General features: G+C 42.9%; 3 protein-coding genes and 1 long non-coding RNA gene across 5 annotated transcripts; 2 read left to right on the top strand and 2 right to left on the bottom strand.

Annotated features, from left to right (window-relative positions):
• Positions 1-967: 967 nt before the first annotated feature.
• Positions 968-9558, top strand: LOC142999333 (uncharacterized). Its single transcript, XR_012963303.1, has 3 exons — positions 968-1077; positions 8800-8904; positions 9461-9558. It is a non-coding gene; the product is annotated as an uncharacterized LOC142999333 (long non-coding RNA).
• On the bottom strand, positions 2770-5887 carry LOC142996098 (tripartite motif-containing protein 16-like). Its single transcript, XM_076146990.1, has 2 exons — positions 5738-5887; positions 2770-4266 (listed from the first exon to the last, which is right to left on the bottom strand). The coding sequence occupies exons 1-2, from the start codon at positions 5885-5887 to the stop codon at positions 2770-2772; spliced, it is 1647 nt and encodes a 548-aa protein (XP_076003105.1).
• Positions 4457-13285, bottom strand: retreg1 (reticulophagy regulator 1). Of its 2 annotated transcripts, none has more exons than XM_076148825.1 (7): positions 13035-13285; positions 9494-9611; positions 9271-9355; positions 8775-8897; positions 8217-8287; positions 7926-8049; positions 4457-7783 (listed from the first exon to the last, which is right to left on the bottom strand). In XM_076148825.1, the coding sequence occupies exons 1-7, from the start codon at positions 13049-13051 to the stop codon at positions 7254-7256; spliced, it is 1068 nt and encodes a 355-aa protein (XP_076004940.1). In that variant the 5' UTR covers positions 13052-13285; the 3' UTR covers positions 4457-7253. The 2 variants fall into 2 exon arrangements, with proteins under 2 accessions (XP_076004940.1, XP_076004932.1); XM_076148817.1 differs by having other exon boundaries at positions 13054-13281.
• An 8969-nt stretch (positions 13286-22254) lies between these two features.
• rnf182 (ring finger protein 182) lies at positions 22255-23759 on the top strand. Its single transcript, XM_076147153.1, has 2 exons — positions 22255-22595; positions 23114-23759. The coding sequence occupies exons 1-2, from the start codon at positions 22255-22257 to the stop codon at positions 23637-23639; spliced, it is 867 nt and encodes a 288-aa protein (XP_076003268.1). The 3' UTR covers positions 23640-23759.
• Positions 23760-25329: the final 1570 nt, after the last annotated feature.

The raw sequence follows: 25329 nt of genomic DNA, 5'->3' as shown, positions 1-25329 counted from the left end.
CAAGGCCAAAAAGAGAGGTTCTGAGTTCTGAGTGCTATTCAGCTGTGTCGTCATGCAACAGGGTTCCATCAGCCCTTCACCTCTCTCCCCAAAACCATTATGGACTCAAATGATGACATCACATTCGCTGTTCAGCAGAAGAAAAGTGTTGGCAGAGGAAATATGTTGTGTTGTGCATTGTGTGTTTTGAAACTGCTGCAGCCAGTGGATTGTGCAGACTATCAACACTGTCATGTCCGCTGTGTTTGTACTGAGCTTAATTAAGAATCAAATCTTCATAAAGGCTTAATAATGCTATTAGGAAAGTAATAAAAGAAAGAAGTGATAACTCACCTGTTTGCTCCTCCCATTGTCTGTGTATAAGCCAGTAGATGGCTCTTGAATTGAATTGACCATAAGATTCCATGTGTTGAATCAAAAAAATTACCATTATAAATGAAAATGCGGCTGAAAACCCACACATTTTTCAATAAACAAACATGAAACTGTTGTACTTTTATATGAATAACTTTCCACGTGAGTCATATTTCACCCCAGAGACAATGCAATTGTGCTGTAAATGCTCCTTTCTGAATTGGCACCAAACATGAGCAATATAGGCCAATGGGAACCATTGCTTTTACTACAGTGTGGTCATTAAGAGGAGAGGCTGCTGAATACTCTTCACAAGAGCTAAAATGTGTTTTAGAATTCATGTTTTTACCGAATCAATGCACAAAACCTGAATTTGTTGAAGATGGGGCCGTCATTTGCTCCTTTGACTGGCTACAGAAGGGCCTGGCCACTGGCCCTTTAAATATAGGCGGGTCATCTAGACGTGCTGATGAAATTTCACCTGGAAGCAAGACCCGATTGGATCAATCAAGATGTCAATCGACAGCTAATAAGCTCTACTACGGAATGAAAGCGACGTCGATCACATTTTTTTGGGCGGGAGATAGTAATATTTGCGCGATGTGATTGGTCAGTCGGTGGTTTGAGTGTTGCGCGCGGGACCTCGGCTTGGCCATAGCTTGGCTAATACTATAATAATGAGTTTGGATACAGTTTCAGGACATTACACGCTTCAAAATGACAGTGAGTGTGCAAATTCCATATTTTGGCGGTGTAATGGCTGACAAAGTATTATAACTCCATGTCAAAGTTGATCGCTGCTGTGTGGGATGTTGTTGTGCCTGTTTAGCTTCTTTTGATGCTAAACGCTACTTGTTGTGAAATATCATGGTCAAACACTGTGTGTGTGTGTGTGTGTGTGTGTGTGTGTGTGTGTGTGTGTGTGTGTGTGTGTGTGTGTGTGTGTGTGTGTGTGTGTGTGTGTGTGTGTGTGTGTGTGTGTGTGTGTGTGTGTGTGTGTGTTCTGGTCATAGTCTGTGTAAAAGGAGGTGTTTTTATAGCAGAGCCACGGCAGGTATAAGCTTGAAACTGGTGTTTGTGGCACTGCTCTTTATGAAAGCAGCATTTCTACGCAGACAGAGGGTTAATTGCCTGATTGATCCGGTTGTCTGGTTTGAATGAAACAGTACTGCAACACCTGCTGGCGGCGTTGCCTTTTATGGTTTGAGACAAATGCTTTAGAGACTACCAGAAAGCATGAAAATACTTGACTTAATTGCAGCTGCACTTAGGAGAACTTTAATTCCCAGAATTGTTGTAATTTCATTGTAATCTCCCTAGAAATGACACATTGTTTTCTAATCATGTGAAACGTGAACTAAAACATATTCACACATTTTAATTGTCTGCTTTCTCATAAATCACACAAACCGCCATGGGTGAATATGGTAAACAGCGCTACCTACAGAACTGCAACCTGTCAGCATCAAATCCAAAGGAGATGTTACAGAAATGTAAAAGTGTGTCACTGATATTTGAAGATGCACAATATATACTGTAACATTAATTTGTAAATTAGAATAACCGTAAATCAGAATTCAAACACAGCCAATAACATCAGTTATGTTGTGGTGTTCAGAATACTTCTTCAGGCCGGCAAGAAGGACTTCAAGTTGAGAGAGGTCACACATAAGCTGTTTATTAAGCATTTGAGGATAAAGCTGTGATACAAAGTATTGACTCACTCAGCTGAGATCTCATGGTCTCATCTCATGTGCTGTGCAGTGGTCCACAGACTGCACCCAGTTAGTTGTCTACACGTCCACACATGAGCCCGAACCTTGGATTTCCATACAATTTTTACTGTCTATGTGTGTGTCTCCTCCTTTGTGTTGGTTTCTGGTTGGTGCACAGGCGAGTCCACTCCTTCAGGAAGATCTTCTTGTACGTTTCCATGAAGGCAAAGTTGAGGGCCTGAGTTGGGAAGTATCTGATGACAATGGCAAGGTTACCTCTCCCAGTAAACCCAGTCTAATGATCTCCAGTGGAATATCCCTGATGTGCTATATGTAGTATTCAGTCATTCGTTCATTCATTGTCCCTGAAACTTTCCACTTAGTACAGCTGTACCCTTGACAGACTCTTTACTTTGCCAGGCTCCTATCCCATCACTCACATCGCTCTTTATTGCTATGCACCATCCACCCTGCCGCTGCAACAGGTGAACTTCCCCGCTGTGGGACGAGAACAAAGGATCATCTTATCTGATCTTGTCAGTTATACATCACCCCAGTTGGAGCCCCTCACTGAGCCTTCTGCTCTGAGCCTAGCTCTCTCTCTGTGACCATAGGTTTCTTAGCATCATAGTTTACACATAAACAATTCCCAATGAGCAAGCAGAGTTAAATTCGATGAATATGATCATACTCATCATGTCTAATCTACTAACAAACACAACTCAGCTGTGTCTCCAACATTCCAAAGCCAAAGTCCAGCATAGAGCGGCTGAGTGAATGTGGTCTGGACTCTGTGGAGGAGAGTCATGGTGTCAGAGACGTTGTAGAACGACAGAAGACCTGCAGGCTGATTCAGGTACACTCCTACTCTGGAGGAGGGAGAACCTGAGAGATCAGTTCTGATAATGTTATGTGTGAAAGTCCAACTATTGTTGTAATAATGATATATTGACCAAGACTTTTCATTGTATCCAAATCCACTTTCATTCCCTCTTCTTTTAATATCCTTGTATGTCACTGCTACTATAACTCCTCTCCTCCTCCTCTCCACCTCCCAGTAACAACGTCCAGTCAGACTCTCTGTACTCAGGACCTGAGCCCAGTTAGTGAATCTGTCTGGATGAGCAGAATGTGACTGAGGTTCATTCATTAATGTCACTTTTCTGTTCCCCTCAGATAATAACAGAAGTGTGTGTGCTGTGTTTGGATCCATTGTGATTTCCTGTGAATATCTTAAGAGTCCAGCTCTGGTCTTGGGCTCTGCTGGTGACAGTGAAACATCCAGATCAGTCAGTGTCAGTGAGATCTTGGTCCATCCCTCACTCAGCATGTTCGGTAGTTGATCTCTGACCTTTGACACAGCCGCCGTCACCTCCTCAAAGTGCCTCAGAGGACGGATATTGATGCTGGCTGAGTGTGTAGATTCACTGAGATGTGGCAGTGAGGGGTAATTGTGTAGAAACTGGATGTGATCCTCTGTGTGTGACAGCTGCTGCAGCTCAGCGTCTTTCCTCCTCAGCTCAGTGATCTCCTGCTCCAGCTTCTCCTGAAGCTCTTCAGCTCCACTCACTTTAGTTTTCTGCTGGGATCTGATCTGCTGCTTCACATCAGAGCTTCTTTTCTCCATGAGACGGATCAGCTGGCTGAAGATCTCCTCACTGTACCTCACTGCTTTTTCAGCAGACTGATTGATGTCCTTCACCTCCTGCTGAAGCACCTTCACGTCTATCTGTCTGTCCTGGATTCTCTGCTGGACTTGTTGTTGACTCCCCCCGAGCTCTCTCTGCCTCTCCTTCCTCTTTGCTGCAGCTGAGACTGTGTGGTGACCTTTATGTTCATCCAAAGAGCAGAGATAACAGATACACTGTTGATCAGTGTGGCAGAACATCTTCATCACCTCCTTGTGCAGAGAGCAGATGTTCTCCTGAATCTTCGTGGAGGGTTCGACCAGCTTGTGTTTCTTGAATGGAGCTACATCATAGTGAGGCTGGAGGTGTTGCTCACAGTAAGAGGCCACACACTGCAGACAGGACTTGATGGCTTTCAGTTTTATCCCAGTGCAGAAATCACAACCAACATCTGTGGGTTCAGCATAGCAGTGATCAGCAGGAGCAGCTTGGAGTTCTGTCTTCTTCAGCTGCTCAACTAAAGCGCAAGGTTTCGTGATACATCTGAATTCCTTGCTGCGCCATTTCACCTCTCAGTGACCCCTCAGCTCTGATCTGAAGAACTTGTTGGTTACACTCGTCTCCAGAGTGACAGAAGTGAAGGGAGAGAGCTTCAACAACTGAACTCTGTCCTCTTCCTGGAATCACATGCACGCACACGCACACACACACCTTCATCAACACACTCACGATGAATCATAAAAGAACAACGGCTGCAGACTGCGTGACAACATTTTATTGACTTTCTGGAGATTATTTACACAAAGGTACAATTTCGTTCTACGTTTTGGTTCTGAGTCACAGCTTTGTGAATCGGGTTCAGTAGATACATCAGTGTAAGGCAAATTGCATGGAGGATGCCACTAACTCACGGGACGGCAAATGAGACACTGAATCATCTTGCAAACGTCACGAGTATTTCAAAAGGCTTCTAATGCGGACAGCCTGGATCTGATCTTGTATGGCGTCTTCTTAGGCACTGATCACAACAAATGACTATATTTTCTCTGTATGCTAATATGAGGCATTACCATATGAATTCAAGAGGATAGGCTATACATTGCTGTGTCTTTATTATAAAAACAGTATCTTTGTGAATGAGAAACAGTTCAGTGGTGATGCTTGAAAACATGTGCAGATTGACCTATACGCATTGTTAAATAATTAAGGTAAATAAAAAGGACATTTTACAGCATTTTACTTTCAGAGCAAACCGTTCCTCCTCACTGGTGAACTTCTCTGGAGACTTTGGATGGCTGACACTGACTAAAGCTATTACAGCCTTAAAGCAACTCACACGGTCTCCTTGTTGATGCCACTTTTTATCTCATGAGCTTAGTTTTTATTCTAAGATCTCAGTCTATCAAATATTCTTCTGAGATTTGACCCCAGTCCTCAAGTTTGATGATAGTAACAGAAATAAAGCAGCGACACATTCTGACGTGCAGCGAGTTGAAACACGATCCAGTCACCTGTAATGTGACATTGATACTTTGGCTTTAGAACAATACAGACAGCGAGCAGAGACGAAACAAGCAGCTTATGCTTTTCCTCCATAAAGTCACAATATTTCAAGAAAAAAGTCAAAAAGTCTTGGAGGCTCTGGTGAAGTTTGATTTTAGTATTCTGGTAACTATTTTTCAAAATATTCTGACTTCAATCTACAAATCTCTTTTTTCCAGCAGTGGCCCCAAAACTCCAAAGCACTGAAAGTAAAATTTTCCTTACAGTATTTGCATCTGAAAATTAGGCTTGCATGCATAACATTTTGAGACCCGCTGCAAGTCCCTCGACTCCATAAAAGCTTCATGAAAAACAACTTCATAAATATAATTTGAAATAAAAAATGCTCCTATTGTCCTCATTGTTAACGATTCTACCAGTCGAAGGATTTTGAGACATAGAGAACGATTTTTCTGCGATTCATTTAGTTTGAAGTAGAGTAACACGATGCTGTGGAATTCTGGGTGATATCTTTGTATTGACAATTTCTTCAGGTACCGAGGTGAGCATTAAAGACCTGAACTCAAGTCCAAACACAGTCAGCCAGAATGTAATGGTTAAAATCTCGTCGCAGTCAAAGCCATCAGCTGCTGCACTCAGCTGACCTGGATCGCAGCCAGTGTCATTCAAAACAGGAAGCCTCGCCATGAGTTCTCCCCTAAATATCACCTCAGGTCACCTCATGGATAAGGGTGCTGTAGTTACACTTGTCTTTTCAAACACAACCTTGGGACGTGTCCAGGCTCGGATCACAATGGGAGGAAAGTCGATCATGGGAAAGCTGAAGCTACTTTCAGACATGTGGGTAAAATATGAGACCATTCTGCATTTTCTGTTTGGAATATGTACGAAATGAACAATCTGACATTTTGTGAGAGTTCCTCACAAAGAATCAAACAAGCCAGGGTGCACATCATCTTTTCAGTCTGGTGTGAGTGTCAGGAGGTTACTTAAATGAACCAAGCCTAGTCTTGAGGAGCGTCTGCTGCTACAGGCTGAGGAGGGCGAGCTGCTTTGCCTCTATCGGCGCGCTGGAAATAAAAGCACTGAAAACGCTCAGTACGTTTACATACCATTAAAACTCCAATTAGGAATCCTTTTCCAAACACCTTAATTCAGCAAAGACCTAATTGAAGCATGTAAGCATTATATCTGAAGTTAGTAGTGAAGCTACTTGCTTGCAAACACTTTTTATTATGGTGGAATCCTATTTTCCTCCATTTATGTATAAATCCTGTCATACCTGCCTTTTGGCTGTAATTAAAGGAAAGACGGAAATTTACCGGTGCAGTATCTGTAAACATAGTGACTGACATCACCTTTGGCAAACTGAATCTGATTGGCTGGCAGGTGCCTCGACACTTCCAGCAAAGTGACTTCGTGCAGAACTTCTAAGATTGCAAAACTTCATCTTCACGTGTGTGTGTGTGTGTGTGTGTGTGTGTGTGTGTGTGTGTGTGTGTGTGTGTGTGTGTGTGTGTGTGTGTGTGTGTGTGTGTGTGTGTGTGTGTGTGTGTGTGTGTGTGCAGCGCTCAGAAGATAGAAGCCAGAAAAACTCAGCTTGGTGCATTTATCTATTTAATTTATCTATAAGCATAACATCTGTTGCTGATTGCCAGACACTAAAAAGTTACTCTCATACTTTTACATGTTAAAAAAAAAAATTGTGAGAGCATATTTTAGACTGTTTGAAGAAACTTTTGTCTTTCAGACTGTTGATAGAACAGCACAATGAGTGACTGAACAGTTGGTGTGTACTGATATGATGAGGTGATACAAACTGCTTTGAAAAGACAAATATATCCACAGCAATTGACTGAAAAAAGCAACAACCTAATAATCTGGCTGTACACCGACATCACGACTGATTTGTTTTCAAATGGGCCACATTACAGGAAAAAGAAGAATGGAAACACTGTCCTCCAAAACCCTGAACAGTCCTATCTGAACACTACTCCACCCACGTGTCCTCTAAAACACATCTTCCTCCCTTGCCAAGCAATATTTTATGCCATCAGTGGCGCCTCAGGAGTTTAGAGAAGAATCCGGCAGAGGACGGCTCGCCGCTCTTGCCCTGATTCTCCTCTGCAGCCTGCGTCTTCTTCTCTCCCAGCCCCAGCTCACCCTCAAGCTGCTCCAGCTCCGACTGGTCCAGCAGCTCAAAGTCCTCCACCTCGCTGTCTGACTCCTCAGCCAGCTCCAGTGGTAGCAGCCCAGTGGATTCTGGGAGTCTTGACCTCGCAGGGGCTTCGCTCAATGCTGTGAAACCAACGGCAGCCTCTATTCTCTCTTGAATGGCAGCGGAGACCGCAGCGGCGATGACATCACCTGCCATTTGATGGACTATTTCCAGGGCCTTGTCGATGGGTTGGTCTCTGTGCGATGAAGCCATATGCTTGGAATTGATCAGGGGCTGGGGCTGAGGATGAGGTGAGGGAAGACCGAGGCTGAGGTCGTCGTCATCGTCACCATTGGTTGTCGCGCCATTGTCAAGTGAGGGGAATTCTGCGAGGTCCCCAGTGAAGGCTTCCTCCCTGTCAAGGTCTGTGAGGTTTGGGTAAAAACGGTTAACGTTGTTAACCTTGACTGCAAGTGGTCAAATTTAATGCAAACCTAAGTGCAAATGTTTGGTACTGTGTAAAGACACATTAAGTACGGTATTAGAAAAAAAGCCTTTCAAACGCACCCTCTGAGTTCTCAGTCTGTGGTGTGTGTCCCTCTGACAGGTTGAATGTGCCATTATCTGTCCAGGTCACATCAGACACTTCTGTGTCAGACACAGACATTTCCTTACACACTGCCGAGTCAAGCTGTAGAAGAAAAACAATTAGAGACAAAGCTGCTTTTAGACGTTACATACCCATCTCCTACCCATTTCCTGTAAGGACTCATGTCATTTGATTTTGACTTGACCACGACACGAGGCATCAGGAGAACGAGGTGAAAGATTGATTGGCGCTTGCGATGACCAACTAACCTTGGGAAACATAGATGAGAGGTCTGACTCGATGTTCTCTTTCTCAGTCTGAGCCCGCATGAGTCTGTTCTCTGAGAAAGAAAGAAAGCAAAAGGGACATTGTTGATTTGTTTTTTTCTACTCCAAAACAACAAGACGAATTTATGTGTTGTAAGTCATGGAACATCAGAAATGAGATTGCTCAGGAAGTAAAGAGGGACCATTGTCAGGGTAGACCGAGTTTTGATTCTTTTTCTCTCCCTCTGAATGGCTGCTCCCCCCATAAGGAGCCTTACATCTACTGACCAGGTGGTTCAGGGTTCCTTCAGTTTCTGCATCCGTTTCCCACTGCAACTGTGACCTTTGCTTGTTGTGTTAAGTGTCAAAGGTTTAAGTAAATTCAGCCAGATCATGAAAAAATCTCCATTTGCTGCTTTAATTGCTTCCTGCTTCACCTGCTGCAATTTCCTCAAACTGATGCAGATACAATTCCCATTATGTCTCGGGCATGAAAGGGGTAAAAAAGCAGTAAAAACTTCTAACATTTACAAATTTAGTGTATGTATGTTTAAGAGTTACCATGATTCTGTTTGATTTTCTGAAGGAAGTCCCCAATGCCGAAGTCCAGCTTCTGCAGAACTGGCTCCAGCCACAACGTGACCTCGTGAGAGGAGATCAGGGGCCACAGGAAGATACCCACCACTGCAGGGCATAGGTGAGGAGGGAAAATAAAGGGTAGGGCTCATGTCAGCTAGGAAATGTATGGATTGGACATGGGTATGATTCTGTAAATTCATAGCATTCATAGCTCATTTGAAGACAGGTTAATTTGAAAAAACATTTGGTCATAATCGCCTACTGTTCCAACCTTTTACTTCAAACTATTGCTGCTGGATTAACCTGTGATTATTTTTATGGATTAACCATTTTTGATGGTTAAAGGAGACATGATTGAATAGCTGTTAACTTCTAATATCATGCCTGTACAAGTCAAACGATACGGGACCCATGACAAAGCCGTGTTGCACACCAGAGGTCAGAAGTGCATATGTAGCAGATGATTTCAATGACTCACCTAGAACATACGAGATCACAATCCCTGGAATGTAGCGTCCTAACACTGCAAAAAAGGTGCACAAACTGCAAACCAGCAAGCAGAACTGGAAGGAAAACAAGTCGGCATGTTAAGAACAGATCTGTTACCGACATGTACATTTGTGAAAGTGACTTTGTGGTTTTGAGAGAGTTGTAAAATTTAATTTCAGACATGCAAGGTTATCGGACCGTCGTTGCCTTACCTTGCCGGGGTTTTGCTGTTTGAACGCCGACGTCTCCTGCAGGAAAAGTTTGAGGGAGTCGCTGAACTGGGGTCCGGTCCCAGAGCGACTGTCCTGGCCCGAGTCAATGATCTCCCAACTGCAGGAAAACAAACACAGGGACAATGTCACAATCGCCCTTAAAATAACTTGCAGTGAAATGCAAGCCGCCATTATTTCCACAGGGCAACAGCATTATTATCATCAGAGGAACTTTCTTTTGTAACCCACTTTCACCTGATTTAAACTTAAACATCAAAAACATGTTCCCTAGATGTGTCAAACAGAGAAACATATATGCTTAGCTTAAATATGATATGACTCATCGTGTTTAAGCAGTGCGGTTGTTGGATTCTTATATGAATCTATATGACACACCATCTGCTATGCTGTCTTGGCTTCTTTTTTGCTTTTCTTTAACCGATTTCTACGCTTGTAGTATTTTTGCTTTGGAGACTTGAAGTCCAGTATTTGTTTGTATTTATGTCTGGACTGATGCTCTGACTCATTTGTTCTCTCATCTGACCAGATGACTCATAACCAAAACTAAGTCTCATTAACAAGCTATTTATGAGTCCATGTGCTTCATTTGTAAAATGGCCAGCGTGAACCTCAACAAACAAAACACAAAAATCAAAGTCAACATTCCGATTGTGGTTAAGATCAAAGTCAACAAACCGTGTGTGTGACGGCAGGGTTCATCAGATTAAATTACAATGGCTAAATTTAAACCCATGCGAGGATGGAGAGCACATGTCCCGTGACAGCAGCTGTGCTGGTGTGAAATCACCACAGAGGTTTGGTTACTACAACAACCAAAGCAGGTTCCCGCCAGTTTACAGAGCTGTGAGGCTCCGGTGCCAATTGAAAAGTGTGCGGCCCTCATCTTTAAGAGGATATTGACAGAGTGAAAATTCAGAAGTGAAATTACTCAGACGTGTAAATATTCACTTATCCAGAAAATGTCCGAATCCTAATATTTCCATCCATGCATAAAGCTTACTTGCATTTCATAGCAATACAAACAGAAATCACTATCTTGTATTGTGCCTGACTTTTCGCCCACTGTGTTGTCACGATTCAGTCTGCTGATTTCAAACTGACTGCTGAGCAGGTCAACATTTACAAGCAGCTCGTAATGTGACAACTGTATCACCCTATAAAACTTTCCAGTCCACCATTTATGACTACTGAGTCCATTCCAAGGAGCAGACCCTGTTGGTGGGTCAAAGGGTCACTCTGCAGCTAAAGGCAATGGGTTTGATCCAGCCAGTGTGGGCCTTCTGTAAGGCTTCCTGTTGAAGTCTGGTTGCACTGTAAGTCACTCAGCTAATCTAATCAGTGGCCCAATGGCTGAGCTGACCTTATTTACATTTACACAAAGTGATCCCATCCATTGCACTCGATTGAGATTCCATATTTATCCCTCTAACTGGCAGCTGTTAGGCAAAGGTTTCCTGGGCATTCTGAGCATTGCAAATTGGCATTTGTTGGCAGCCGGTGATAGCGGAAATCCTCTTAAGAAATGCCCTTTTTCTCAGGTCAGCTCTTTCTCTTCACCTTTAGCTCACAGGCTAGCATTAGCAATGCTGAAAACAGCACAGTGTCGTGAAGATTATTGCATAGTACTGTGTATACTCTGTATTTACTCTGTATATACTCTGTACTGTGTTGTTGTAAGTTATTGGCACAGTCGTAGTGTTTGGCAGAGGGGCAGACAAAGCCACGCTGCTTGTCATTTGTCTCTCCATTTCCTTCTGAACCCGTTTACCCTTGCTCACCCATGATATTCCACCCCCCCCCCCCAAACCCACCACACACACACCTCCAATCATCACTTATGAGCTAGGTTACAAGAAATAACACCAAGAAACCAGAGAGCAGCAAAAGTATCTGCTATACACCCTGTGCTCCCCCGCACCACCTGACCTAAACACCCTGTCTTGTCTCGCATAACCCTCGTGACCAAAGTTCAACTCGCTGCAGGCACATGTCCCACTCTGGACGACGCTTCCACTGATATGCAATGGGGCGTCCATGTGACACTGTTACAGTGAAGCAATCAGTAAGGAACCTGCAGGATAAACATTTCTCCGTTCTACGAAAGCCAGACCTCTCCTTGGAAACACGAGTGTTCCTAAAGTGCTGTCAGGTTTCTTCATATGCCTTATCGACTGCGAAGAGGATGAGTCCCAAGCGACTCTTTTTGGTAGGGCTGCGGCAACACCACTGGTAGACCCGCAAAGTCCAGGCCTCTTTCAATTTGCCTAGAAAGAGTAGGCCAGTGGAGAGGACCTGGGCACCTTCACTGGAATAGTGTGATTTTGTTTGACTGAACTGCAAAGAAACAAGTCAAAGTTGATACCCATTTTCACGTTTAGTGATATATCTCTTATCAGGAAGGAAGAATTTTATTACATATTAATATCTATATTATTATATAACTACTAATACTATTGACCTAAATAAAGACTTCAATTGTTGTGTTGTGTTGTGTCAAGAGACAACAGCCACGTCAGAGGACTGCAGGCTGGGAAGCAGCAGCTGTCAGGCAGAGATCACATTTTGCCCAATCAGTAATCTCAGAAACAACACAGGCAGCGTCGTGTCTGAGCCTCTAACAAGCCTGGTGATGGCGCACTAAAAATAGGGCAAGACAAACAATGCGAGGAATGGTTGAGAAAACATCCAGGGCTCTTTGAGGACTGAATTTGTTGGGGGGTGAAGGGGAGGGGTGGGCTGGTGGGTAGACCACAGGTTACCCACCTGTTTACCCACAAACAGGTGGGTAAATATGTTTACCCACCTGTTTGTGAGGGTACATGACATAGAACGTCTCAGTGCAACGCAACTAATACCTGTTTATGTTCCGCTTGAAACCAGCTTTACAGGAAGTTGACATTCAAGTGAGAATGCAGAGTGGAGACTGGTCAAGCTTACGCCCTAATTCTTTAGAAGATGAGCCAGAGGCAGGAAGCCAAAAGCAACAAGTAATACAAGACAGCAAAAGCAGCGCGAGTCTCTAAGGAGGACTCTTGGCACTTTGAATTCAAAGTGAATCTGATTGTTTTTGTAAAACAGTTCAACAACATGAACAAAGATTATAAATAATTTGGCATTATTATGAGGCAAAATCAACCACTTGTTTGTTTAGACAAGAGTCTAACCAATCAACCGGCAGGTCAATTATCGGCCGGTCAGTTATCGGCTAATAATATCTAATCGGTGTTGTTGGCTGACAGACAAATAGATTTCACATGTCTTTCCCTTGATTCAACTTCAATGCATTTTTGAAGTTTTCCTTTTTTCTCCTTAGATTAATGAGCAAAATATACAGATGTTACATTGACTCCTCCTCTCCTGCATGATAATACAGCTTCAGTGCATCAGTGAGTGTCATAACTCTATACAACAAAGTTTGATGTCGATATATCGATGTTAGTATCAACCTCAAAACTCCAGTATCCGTTGGTTACTGATTGAGAAAGCAGAGTAGAGCTAACACACACACACTCACACCTACTCAGGAGGTGAAGTCATACCTCAGTCCTGCCCCGTGGTCTTCAGGAGACATCACAAGCGCTTTGGATGATTCAACACGATAACAAACGCTCTATGAAGGGATGACCAAGATGCAACTGTTTGTTAAGGATGAGCCAAGAAGGCAGCAAAAGTCGTCTTTCCTGGGCAGCAAAGGTGTAAACTCTTTTTAAACGAGGCACACAGCTTGAGGACAGCTTGTGTTTATCTTCAATGAAGCTCCGGTTGGAGTATTTCAAGCCTACCCGTCTAAAAATAACCTGGTCATACTACATTCCAGCAGGCAGCCATCAGGAGGACACAGGGATGGGATGGGGGGGGGACAACAGGCCCAGCACCAACCTGTGTGTGTGTGTGAGGGGGGCGGGGGGTTGTCTCATATTCTGCCAAGGATTGACACAATGTTTCCCACACTTGATAGGGCAGCAACAACTTCTGTTTTTACATTACTATTATTATTGATTTAATCTCTTATTTCTCTGTTGGAATAATGGGCGAGCAAATTTCCTTCATATTGTCGTGTTAACAGGTTGTAACGTGAGCGCATGTTTTGTTGTTGAGCAAATGTGAGCTTTTTGCCGGGTTGCCTAACAGAGAGTCCACAGTGTGTATTATTCTGTACCCAGGAAGAAAGGTTTGTGATGAGCACAAACCAATCCATGCGCCTTCATATTCACGTCGGTCTGTTGCGGATTATCTGAATGTATCATCAAATGTGAGTGGTCACTAAAATCCTCCTAAGTAAATCTGGACAAACAGAAACGTGTGATGGTGAGCGAAGAGAAACAACTCAAAGCAAATGCAAAGCAAATGACTTCACAACATCATTTGACTGTGTGTGGTGAAACACTCGTGCCATGAGTGTTTCCACCGGCCGGTCAGCCACCGTCCAATCAGAGGCTTCCCTCTGATGCACACCCACCCTGTCCAGAGATCTGATTGGCTTCCCTGCTTCCTGTTTCATTAGCTGTGTCATCCTAGCTGCTATACAGACACACACACACACGTCAGGAGAATAACACACAAACTGCACTCAGGTTTCACAAGTCTTAAAGCACGTTAGCGGTTGTTGCAGGTACAAACAGCGATGCAGCTTTCCCCGAAGCCGACAGCGCCAAAAATACAAACTACACACTGTCACGTTTGACCAGCTGTGCCATGACGGGGGCCTTCTTCCCTTCTGTAATATCTATGGCTAAATCCTGCTCTAAATGGGCTTTACTGGTGTGATTCTGTGTATGAAGCAATATTACATCACAAACCGCGTCAGTTATTCCATTTAAAACTATTTAATAAAACCGCTTGTGTCAGAATGTGTAGGCTTAATTTTAATTTGATGCTAATGTGTAAAATAGCCAGAGTATGATGGAGAGACAGACAGAGCCAGTGTCAGATGAAGTAGGAGGGCGGTTGGGTAGCGCATGGACATATGAGATCACGAATCATTCAGGAAAGAATTAGTGGAAGATACTCGGTGACTTTGTTTTTCCCGACAGTGGGACGACTCATACTGATGTCACATGCAATATGTTTCCCAAGCTGTGTGTGGTTGTGTGTGTGTGTGTGAGTGTGTGTGTGTGTGATGGGCAAATGTTGGAACATGATCCACATCAACAACAAGCACCTCAACTCGAGTGCTATGTGCTGGAAGATACAGAGCTGGATTTGCCATGAAGCAGTTCAAATCCAGCAGATCTAATAAGCTGCAGGTTTTGAACAAAGCCAAAGAGGAAACATACACACGCCTAGTCACCTCAGGATAATTGAAACACTGTCATCAGCCTTTCACATATGGAAATATATATTTTTTATTTCATTCCTTTTATATTAAGCTCTTGCTTAAAGATAAAGATTGCTTAATATATATGGCACACAAGGCAGCAAAAAGAGGCTTTGAGGCCCAATAATAATAATCGTAATAATGATCATAATTCAAGTATATCAACTATAATCAAAAAGGACTTCACTTGGAAAACTATTGATATATTATTTGTCTCTCCTGGACAAACAGTATTTTCAGATTTAAATCTATTGTCCACAAACAATTGTATTGAAACTATGTTCAGAAAAAAATATTTATTACAACATCCTCTCAAATCCAAATAGTACAAGGTTTGACTGATAGGTTCTGAACTTAGCATGGAAAGAAAATGACTTGTGCTGCCTTCCAACCCCCTCATTCCAAATTCATTGATGTCCAAAAACTCAGCTGACAGCTGATATAACAACCTCCTCTGGGGCCAAACAGGTTTCAGCTAAAGCCTTTCATGTTTGGCGACAGGCATAAGTCTAAGGGGTCAAGGCAGGTAAATAGGGTAAGTGCTGAACTAGGTCAAACCCACAATCATGGACGGCAGCCAGTAAGAACACATTCACAGCATTATGGCCTTGTTTGACACTCTTATACAATTCACAAAGCTCTGGAACGTGAACGTTATTGAATGAAGCAAGTACAAAAACAGGATTGGTGTGACTGCAAAAACAAAAATAACAGATCTTGCTGACTTCCATATATGTCAGGCTAGAAACTTATCAATCGACCACTTGTTTCTGTGATGCGTTTCAGACGCACACAGTTCCTGTTGTTTCAGACGGCCCCAGCTGTCAGCGTGCATTCTGGGTCGTCTGCTAATCTCCCACGAGCCCTTGCCACAAGACTTTCCCTGAGTCTGACTCACAATTACCCACAGTCCACCTGTGACAGACAACAACAGATGATAACAACGCAGCCCCACCCTGCCGGCAAATGTCAGAGGGAGAGGGAGCAAGACGGATATACACAGATGCAGACAGACACTCGGGGCCAGATGCACGTACATGAAACACAGCACAAACTGCAGCCAGATGAGTGTTGTAGGCGCAATGTCACAAAGAAAACAACAAGCTACAAGAGGCGGACTAGCTGCTGGGTGGCAATCCTCAGGGACAATCAGCGCGCCCCTTTCCTCCATTCATCTTACTCATCTTGTACTGTATTCATCCCCTATTCTTCTTCATACCTACGGGCAAATTAAGACTTTCCAGTTGACCAAACAGGCACGTCTTTAGATAGCAAAAGGAAACTGGAACACTGGTTGATAACATTTCAATCAAAGTCTGTCTGCCTTTAAGGTGAAACCCCTGTATACTAAAAACCTATAACCTATAATCAGTATACTCTACCTCAAACACTCTTGCCTTCTAATACCCAGCTACCTACCAGTAATATGACTCAGACGTGTCACATTCAGCCTGGCGCCCACAAATCCCTGTCACCCCCACTGAAGCCCACCGGGCCAACGGTGACGGATCAAGTGACGGATCAATCCTCTTCCCTGGTTTCTAATCGAGGGCCGGGGTGTGATAAAGCATACCTGTCCGCTCACCCCCGCCAGCCGCCTACAGTAATCTGTGGATTTAGAGAGGAGATGACAGCTCGACAGCAACCAGACTGAGTGGGCCAAATGGGTCAGTAACTCACTAACACCGACTCACCTGCACTACCCGGGATTTAAACCTAAGACCTTCTTGCTATGAGGCAACAGAGTGATCCTGTTCTTTTCTTTGAGAACCTTTGCTGTCTCAGAACAAAGTTAGTGTGACCGGCCAAAAAGATCTTATTTACCTGACTGAGATATACCTGACTACTCATCTTACTAGGATGACTGTGGTCTTTCCCGACACATTTTGACAAACTTCTGTGCTGTTCCTTGGTCTTCTCCCATGCAGTCATTGTCATTCAGACAGCTATAGATGGTGTTTTGTTTTCCTTGATGCCTGCTTTATGAAACAATCACCGTAGATTCTTGAAGATAATGAGGTTAAGGCTCCACCAAGTGGCAAAAGCTGACACTAGAGATGATGAAAATGGAGGAAGCATGTGTGGCCTTCACGTACACGCAAACTATGTGCACGCTGTCTTTCATACACATAACTTGCTATTTGAGTTCAGATTTATGGATGCTAAACATAGAACTGAATAAAAATGTCCTCCATTTAGACCCCTGAACGAGGATAAATGTATGACAGACGAGACATAACAAAAGGTCACCAGCAAATTGAAACTAGAATCAATAATTTTTTCAATTTGACCAGATAAACTACATCAGAAGATTACCTGATGATCAAAATGTAAACAAAATGTTTATCAAATATGTTACTAACACAGCCCCTAGATGACATTATACTAATTTGCATGTGATATTGTGACTTCAAACTGTAAGCTACACATCACATGCTCAAGCCTAAATGAGTGAGTGTTGGTGAGATTAGATCATGCGGTCATGTGGAACCAATTGGCTGTGCAGGGCGCACACTGAGGACCTTCCACTAAAGCCTCAGGGGATGACATTGTGAAGGATGAAGAATGTTGTGTGTTCGACGTCCCGTTAGTAAGTATAGTTTCAAAGAATTTGTCTCTATTAAACGCAAGAAAGAGGACCGGTAACGTTTAAACTCCAACCTGCATCTTTGGGCTCCAGTGAGAACTACAGTACGTTAAGAACCAGCACAATCAATCAATTACACACTAAACATTCTTCAATGCTTCATTGAAAAATGTATCCATCCATCCATGCATTCCAAGTCCTTGGTAGCCACAGTCCTAGATATCTTCCAGTTCTCCCGTTTCTACATTTGCCTGACTAGCAAACTTGTTTATCCAATCAGGATCTGGGAAGCACCAAGCAGACAGAGTTGGGAAAACATGTAGCGACCAGGAATGTGAACCGCTGCTCTCTACACAGGGAGATGATACCAACTCTATCCCCAGGACCTTCTTACTGTGAGATGAAGCCGTTCATCAAAGTGAAATAATTACAAATTGCCAAAATGGAAAAAGAGGGTTATCCTACCTTCCAGTCATACTGCGCCATAAATGAGCTCCTGTGGAAAAGAAGAAATGCATCGTTCAATCATTTATCATTACTGAGTCTTTGATGTGTAAAGTGGCTTAAAGTGCGTTTAGCATAAATGATGGGTTAGGGAGAACTTAATCTATCTTTTGCCCCAAAAGCAATGATATAAAATATACCAATAATTCACAAGGGGACATACTGTACATTTGAGGGTTTTGTTTAAATACTTTAATGTGGAAAAAACACATAGATCCCCCTCCTTCACCTAACATGTTAGGTTATTAAATAATACTAGGACGGTGTTTGGGAGTGTAACTACAGTATCAACACAATTGATTTTATATAGAAATATCATTTCAACTTCCAAGATATTACTGGTTTCTATTCAAAAAACCTTGGCTTACCTGTAGATCGCGCCCGAGCGATGTCACTGGCAGTCAGAGCGACAACCAGCAGAGCGAGCAAGATGGACAGGAGGCTGAAGGCTCTGAGCGGGCTGAAGGCCACACACCTGCAGAGAGAGTACAAGACAATTCATTGTTTACATCACATCTGCACACTGGAACTACAAAAAAAAAATGCTCTAGCTAATTTCATTCCCCACTGAAAGGCTCTCAGGGAGTGCATACCTCCACCAAGGCCGAGAAGTTTGTAAGGTACACAAGACTTTCTACTCTTGTGTCTCTCTCAGTTTAATTTCAGTGCTCGTCTGTCATGCTGGAACTGAAGCAACGCTTCAGATTCCACTGATTGGATTTCAACAGATCTTCAGAGAAATGACGCAGCTTATTCCTCCATTGCAGCAATTTAAGATTTTAACCGACTGGATGCAGGGAGACGCGAGGCCATTTGTCATTCGCGATACAGTGTCATGCCAATGGTTTGTGCCTCTCACATTGATAAGGTAAGGATATCATTTTAGCAGTTTAAGAAAACCTACAGTGTTATTAGGGCAACTATCACTTTCCTCAGTACCTTAAATGAAAGCTTTCAAGCTGCTGGGGAAAGAATATGTGTGCAGCTGGCCGTGAGTGAACACAGGCTCATTGTATCGATGTACACACACATACACACATGCGCTGTTCTGCACCCGGGTTCTCAAAGTAGTGTGTGTCAACTGTGACATCATTCATGATGCACTGCACTCTAGCACAATAGTCGTATATGTAAACACAAGATGTCAATGCTATGAAAGAGTACAATAATGTCATGTTTGTCAGTTGTCTTCTCATGTTTTGTTCAATATTACAATAACACAGGATCACAAAGACGCTTTATTATATCAGCATGTCCTCGTTGAGCCCTGCACAGTCGTGACTGTGTCATAAAAAATTAATATCCAAATGTCATCAACAAAGGTCAACATGAAAGCAAAACTTAAATTCACCACCAGGGTTATATTAACATTTCAGTGTTGTTACAAAATGATACAAATATATGTTTTTAAATCATTGTAAACATTTAGAGACTCATGAACTAATACAAGCAGCTGGTTTCTGAAAAAAGACACCACAAATACAGTAACTGTCACTGTGAGGTGCTCATTTACAAGCCATGGGAATTTAAAGGGCGTAAAGGTTGAAAGAAAAAACACAGGTTCTTATGAACTGAGGTATAATAAGCATCATAAAATAATATAGAGTGCTAAAAAAATATTCAAAAGACTTGTTCTGCTGTTTAAAATACACGTAAACTTGTGTAAATACATCTTCTCATTTCCAGGAGCTCGATGTGATTGAAAGGAGTCTCGGATATCCCTGCGTCATGATGCCTACCACAACACCGTGCTGGCTGCCGCAAACAGGGATGAGGTCCTGCACGGTCTCTGCCTCCAGTTGACCAGGCCAGAGATGCGACGCATTGCCCGGCCCGGCTGCATGTCCTGCCCGCGGTGTGCCCGGCTCATTGGCCCCGGCGGCCCGGCTGCAGCCTCCGGGCCCGCGTTTCCTGCTTCCCCGCTTCCCGGCATTGGAACAAACACCGGGGCCCCTCAGCTTCGCCACTCCAGCAGTGCGATATCAAGACAACCGGGGTATCGCAATACTGTTTCCGATATACATTTCAAAATAAAAGTTTTTACTTTTGGGGATGACGTTTTGCATACTAATCCTTTTACTCCTTCAGTCATGCTTCATGTTTGACATTTTAAGTTGTTAACTACAACAATAATTACTACTTTACTGTCCCCTGAGCTAGTTTGGGACTTACAGGTGTTCTGGAGTCTATTTTCTAGACCACATTGGCTCTTCTTCTTGTTCCAGTTCAGGTTCAAAACAAAGAGTGAGTTTTTGCTCTAATGGCTCCTTGGCTCTTTCTAACATCCTTTCGCATCATTTTTATTTTGCCTTTTGCCCATTTAGTTATTTTATGAAAACACTCATTCAGCTTTTATTGTAAACTTACTTCCTGTCTGACTTGCTCTAATTCCGTTGACTTGACACAGCCCCAGGCTCCAGCTGCTGCTTGTTTTGTTGTTGTTGATGACGTTGAGGTTGCTGTCTGGTTTGAGGTGTGCTGAGGTATGACATCATTATCCCCAGGCTGCTCTGGTCTTGCTATTCTCCAGCAAATATTAATTTGTACAATATGTATTCATTCACAAGATATTAGCACGTACTATCTACTGTATAATAAACATTATTACATATTTGATAAAATAATAAATGTATGGGTTATTTTCAAGAAGTGCATTCAATCCTGTTTTCAAACCAGGTGTGCTCTGCTTTGTCTTGCTTATTGTATGTTTCATCTCGGTACCAATAGTTCAGTCAGTACAACATCACCATGCAATTTTATGAACAAAAAAGGAACGGCTGAGACATCATCCTGGATCTAGCCGTTTGCTGAAGCCCCTAACTGATGGACATGGTGTCAGTGGATCAGGAGCTCGCATTCAGTTTGGAAAGTGCAGCCAACAGGGCCACATGGCACACGTGACATGGTCACAATGATTCCTGTCTTTGAGAGAAATGTGGGAACTTCAAAGACATAATGACCAGTCGTCCCCCATTATTACTGAACTGTTTTTGGCTCCCATTCAAGATCACTCAGTGGAAAACTTTAAACTCTAACAGCGACCTCCACTTTCCCGTGCACATGAGCGAGAGGGCCTAATAGACAGCACTTCAAATGGCCTATTTTCACTCAGTGAGCACGGACGAGGCACAGTGGCGGTGGATAATTATGTTTGTGAGATTTGACTAAGAGGGGACAAGACGTTAACATCATTTTAGAAAAAGTAGTTTTGCTGAGATAATGAGACAGTTTCATCCCAATCTGAAAAAGATGTTAGATGATGCACACGAATGTATATATTTTCTGAAGTAATGGCATTTATGACAATTAATAGCTGCAGATTTCAAACTTATATCATCACATATTCACACATTTACTCACATACATACTGTGCACACACAGGAAGAGAGAGTGCCGGCATGCAAACTAATTAAAAAGACGTTGACATGCATATCTACCTACCCTCACACATTTACCATGCGTACATGAATTTTATGCAACCGTGTGTGCATGAATGTGTGTGTACGCGCAACACACACTAATTGGACTGAATATCACTGAGCAACAAAAGACGTGGCTCGAAAATTCCAGCTCTGGTTTGTACAGACTCTGCTTTGTTGTCCCCTTTGCCTCTGATTGTTCTCTTCTAATGCTGTGTTAACAGTTATCTCTCTCCCCATCTCTCTCTCTCTCTCTCTCTCTCTCTCTCTCTCTCTCTCTCTCTCACACACATACACGTACGCACACACACACTAAAGGAGCATGACGAACCCCAAACTTTCATTGGAGTGGATAGTCACTGTCTCCATCTATGGGAAACTTACTGTGTCCCTTCAGTGCCGAGCCAGGACCTCTGCTTGGATTTTCGTAATACAAAAGAAGACGTTTCATCTATAAAAAGTAAGTTATCTGTAGTTAAGTCAAACTAACATTTAACTGAAGAAATCACGTAATTGTACTACAAAATTGTCAGCTTGGATTTATTTCATCATGCAAGTTCTTCTCCATGTGTATGGGGAAAATAAATCAATAATGCATATTGTGAGAAGTGACCATGTGTGATTATATACAGGACATAAATGACCTAAGAATTATGGACAAGGGGAGAAAAAACAAAGATCTTTACATATTGAGAGTTGATGAATGATTATTATTTCATATTTCACTCACTGTCTTTTTGTAATGAGAGTCATAAATACAAATTCCATTTTCAAATGTTTAAGTTTCCATTTTTGTGTTAATGTCATTACATAATACATACATGTGATTACTGACTCACACCAAAACTATTGAACTAAAAGACTGTGTCTTCTCTTACAGTGGAGAAAGGGCAGAATAGAGGTTTGGGATAGGATGATGTTTGTGCTACAGAGCCCTGAGGGAGATGGCGGTGGCGACGGCGGCAGTGATGGTGTTGGTGATAACATGGACATCCTCAGCACGGATGACCTGGAGTGTAAGATCTGTTATTGCTTATACAACCTGGGCAGTCGCAGGCCGAAGGTGCTGGAGTGCTGCCACCGCTTGTGCACCAAATGCCTGGTCAAGATCCTGGACCTGGGCGAGTCGCCTCTCAACACCGTGGTGTGTCCGTTCTGCCGCTATGTCACCAAGCTGCCCGGGGAAGCCAGCAGAAGCCTGCCAGATGACTGCAAACTGGTGGCGGTGCTGACCCTCCAGAGCAGGAACCATAGGTGAGTGTAGTGACGAGGCATGGGTCAAAGTAAAAGTTTAAAAAAATACATATTTGAATGCGAATGGAACCAATGAATAGGATTCAAATGAATATATCTGCTTATCCATGCACATCATGCTTATAGTGATGTAATCCACTGGAGTGTTTACATGCTTGAGTAAATCAACTTAAAATTGCATAACCTTGGTTTGTTACAGTACAACACAGTTTGTGGAGTGTACATGATGTTTCAAATCAGTAATCACAGAATAAAGGTTCAACTAACAAATCTGGCGTCCTGGCATGGCGTCCCATTGTTTCTACAGATACCTGACAGGTGCTATGCTATAATACATTACCTAGAACAAACTGAAATGTGGTTATTAGAATGCTGCTTATTAGGCACTCAATTTGGTTAAACTATAACGCTATTTAACAATTCAATCATTTCTTTTCCATTAATTAATTATTTACTGTATGATGTATGAGATTTCGGGACCCAACGGCAGTTTTGGTTTGTCTCTCCACGTCTGACAGGAACCAGAAGAACCTCCATTTACACCAAGAGACCACCACAGAGCTCCTCCTCAGCCCCAGGCACCTGAGCTCACTGGTGGGGACACACCCTCCCATGTTGCCCCCTTCCTCCACCTCCTCTTCTTACTCCTCCATCCGAGCATCCCCTAACTTTGTGGTCATAACCATCATGGAGCCTCCTCCTGCGCCTGCTTTCAACCAGGACCTCCACCACCTCCCCCTCCCTCGCGCGACAAACCGGGGCTATCTCTCGTCCAGCCTGGACTCCATGGCGTCCGTCACGCAGAGGTGGACGGTGTGGAACTGTGCAGCCCTGCTGTGCCAGACCTCCGCCCGGGTGCTGGTGTGGGTTCTGGGACTGCTGTACTTTAGCTCACTGCCCATGGGGGTTTACCTGCTGATCATGCAAAGGACAACAGTTGGGGTTCTGATGGTGAGCCTGGTTCCTGCCAGCCTGGTTCTGATCATGGTCTATGGATTGTGCCAGTGCATCTGCCACGAGCTGTGGGACTGCAGGCCACCGTGACAAGAGCAGATGAATGAGAACAGTTTGCTGTGACCTTGGGCTGCTACATGATAACGCTTGTGCTTTTTTCAATTAATCATTCTGGAAATGTCACAAATTGTTAAGTGGTCATCAGAACAAACAAACCCAGGAGGAGGTTTTCAAATTGCTCGTTAAATCCAATTTACAGTGATATGGAACCTAGAACAGCAACAAATCCTCATATATATATCTGGAATGAGATTTGATCAAGAATAAATTACTGCAGGATTTGAGCCTTCGATTCAGCTCAGAACTAATCAATCAACTCTCATGAACAAGTATTATGACAGAGAAGTGTTCTCTCCTTTCTCTGCTCTCATGAAGAAACACAAAGATTATGTGGGAAATGAGAATACATTTTTGGCTCTTTCTTAACTTTCAATGTGTCTTAAAGTCGGTTGATGTGATTTGTGTGTTTATAGTTTTAGTTAAACTGAAACTGTGCACCCAAATTTCTAAACATCCATTTGTTAGTTGAAAGATATCAGTCTTTCAATACATAATAGAATGAAATCAATGTTTCCCCAGCTCAAATGTTTAAGGAAAGCAGGAAGAATGGTTCCTGTCAAAGTGTCAAACAAACCGATTCAAGTCCTCACCTGAGAGGATCAGTTGAAGAAGGAAGAATCCGCAAATACAGTCGGAAGATTGGGAAAGGTATGAAGGAATGTGGAGAAGAGATACAGAGAGGGCTGAGGAAGAGAGGGGAGAAGGAGGGCAGGACAGAAGAAAGTAGGAAAGGAGGAAGCAATCTAATATAGAGTGTAGAGTGTAGCTAATAACTTCAGCTGTCATATAAATGTAGTGCAGTAAAAATTTCAATATTTCATTCTAAAATGCGGTAGAAATAGAAAGTCTCCAGCGGTACCCAGCGGTTCCAAACTGTAAGCAAAAGTATTGTGTTACTTCATATGGCTATGGTCATGTTCAGATGTAGCAGCCCTTTAAACCCATTCTCTCTCTAAAGTGTGGGAAGTACAACAGGAAGTGAGAGGCAATCACAGTAACTTTGTATGAATATTTTGATGTTCCATATTTGTACTCTGAAACTATGAAAATGGCAAATGACATGTGGTGAGAAATGTTGCGTGATTTGGCAAATAAATAATATGCCGGAGGAAACTCTTGTGTGATTCAGTAATCATAAAAACAAAAAAACGTACACCGCAGGAAACTTTGCTCATATTTGCATGCAAATCATTTATTCAGGCTTCGCTGTAACTTCAAGTCCAAAGCCATGAACATCCGAGTGTTTGTATTTAACAGGTGCCTGCAGTGTCAGTGGACTACTACGCCACCAGAGAGCGCACTACAGCAGCAACCTGTCCGTGTTCATGGGTGGGGTATTTGTTTTGGGACGTCCTAACATTATGTCCAGTTAGTTAATATCTGAGTCTGTGAACTGATCTCTCACAGATCAACTCGTGCTTCTCATTGGTAGGATTTAGCACAATACTAAGGATACTAGTTACACACAACATCAGAGAGTCAATTCAAATGTGACTATAACTTACTTGATGGTTCCTTCACTGCAGCAGTGTCGTTAACATACATTTTATATGAAAACTTTGAAAGAATCTTTATTTGCTATCCGCTTTATTTGAAATTTAGATCAACTTTTGGATCCAGGACCTTTACTTGTAATGACATATTCTCCCAGTGTGGTTAT

This window comes from Genypterus blacodes, unplaced genomic scaffold (genome assembly GCF_046128005.1).
Source record: "Genypterus blacodes isolate CSIRO-AG114 ecotype Tasmania unplaced genomic scaffold, CSIRO-AGI_Gbla_v1 ptg000005l_1, whole genome shotgun sequence".
In the NCBI taxonomy this organism is placed as follows: domain Eukaryota; kingdom Metazoa; phylum Chordata; class Actinopteri; order Ophidiiformes; family Ophidiidae; genus Genypterus; species Genypterus blacodes.
This window is presented reverse-complemented; position numbering and strand designations above follow the sequence as displayed.

What these genes read in the sequence shown, in the direction of transcription:
- LOC142996098 (XM_076146990.1), bottom strand. Translation starts at nt 5,887, where the DNA reads ATGGCGAGGCTTCCTGTTTTGAATGACACTGGCTGCGATCCAGGTCAG. An exon ending in GGTCTTTAATGCTCACCTCG is followed by an intron (nt 4,267 to 5,737) that starts GTACCTGAAGAA and finishes GGTCACTGAGAG; the next exon opens with GTGAAATGGCGCAGCAAGGA.
- retreg1 (XM_076148817.1), bottom strand. Translation starts at nt 13,085, where the DNA reads ATGTCTCCTGAAGACCACGGGGCAGGACTGAG. An exon ending in GACCACGGGGCAGGACTGAG is followed by an intron (nt 9,612 to 13,053) that starts GTATGACTTCAC and finishes GTTTTCCTGCAG; the next exon opens with TTGGGAGATCATTGACTCGG. An exon ending in TGTGATCTCGTATGTTCTAG is followed by an intron (nt 8,898 to 9,270) that starts GTGAGTCATTGA and finishes TATGCCCTGCAG; the next exon opens with TGGTGGGTATCTTCCTGTGG.
- rnf182 (XM_076147153.1), top strand. Translation starts at nt 22,255, where the DNA reads ATGATGTTTGTGCTACAGAGCCCTGAGGGAGATGGCGGTGGCGACGGC. An exon ending in CTCCAGAGCAGGAACCATAG is followed by an intron (nt 22,596 to 23,113) that starts GTGAGTGTAGTG and finishes CACGTCTGACAG; the next exon opens with GAACCAGAAGAACCTCCATT.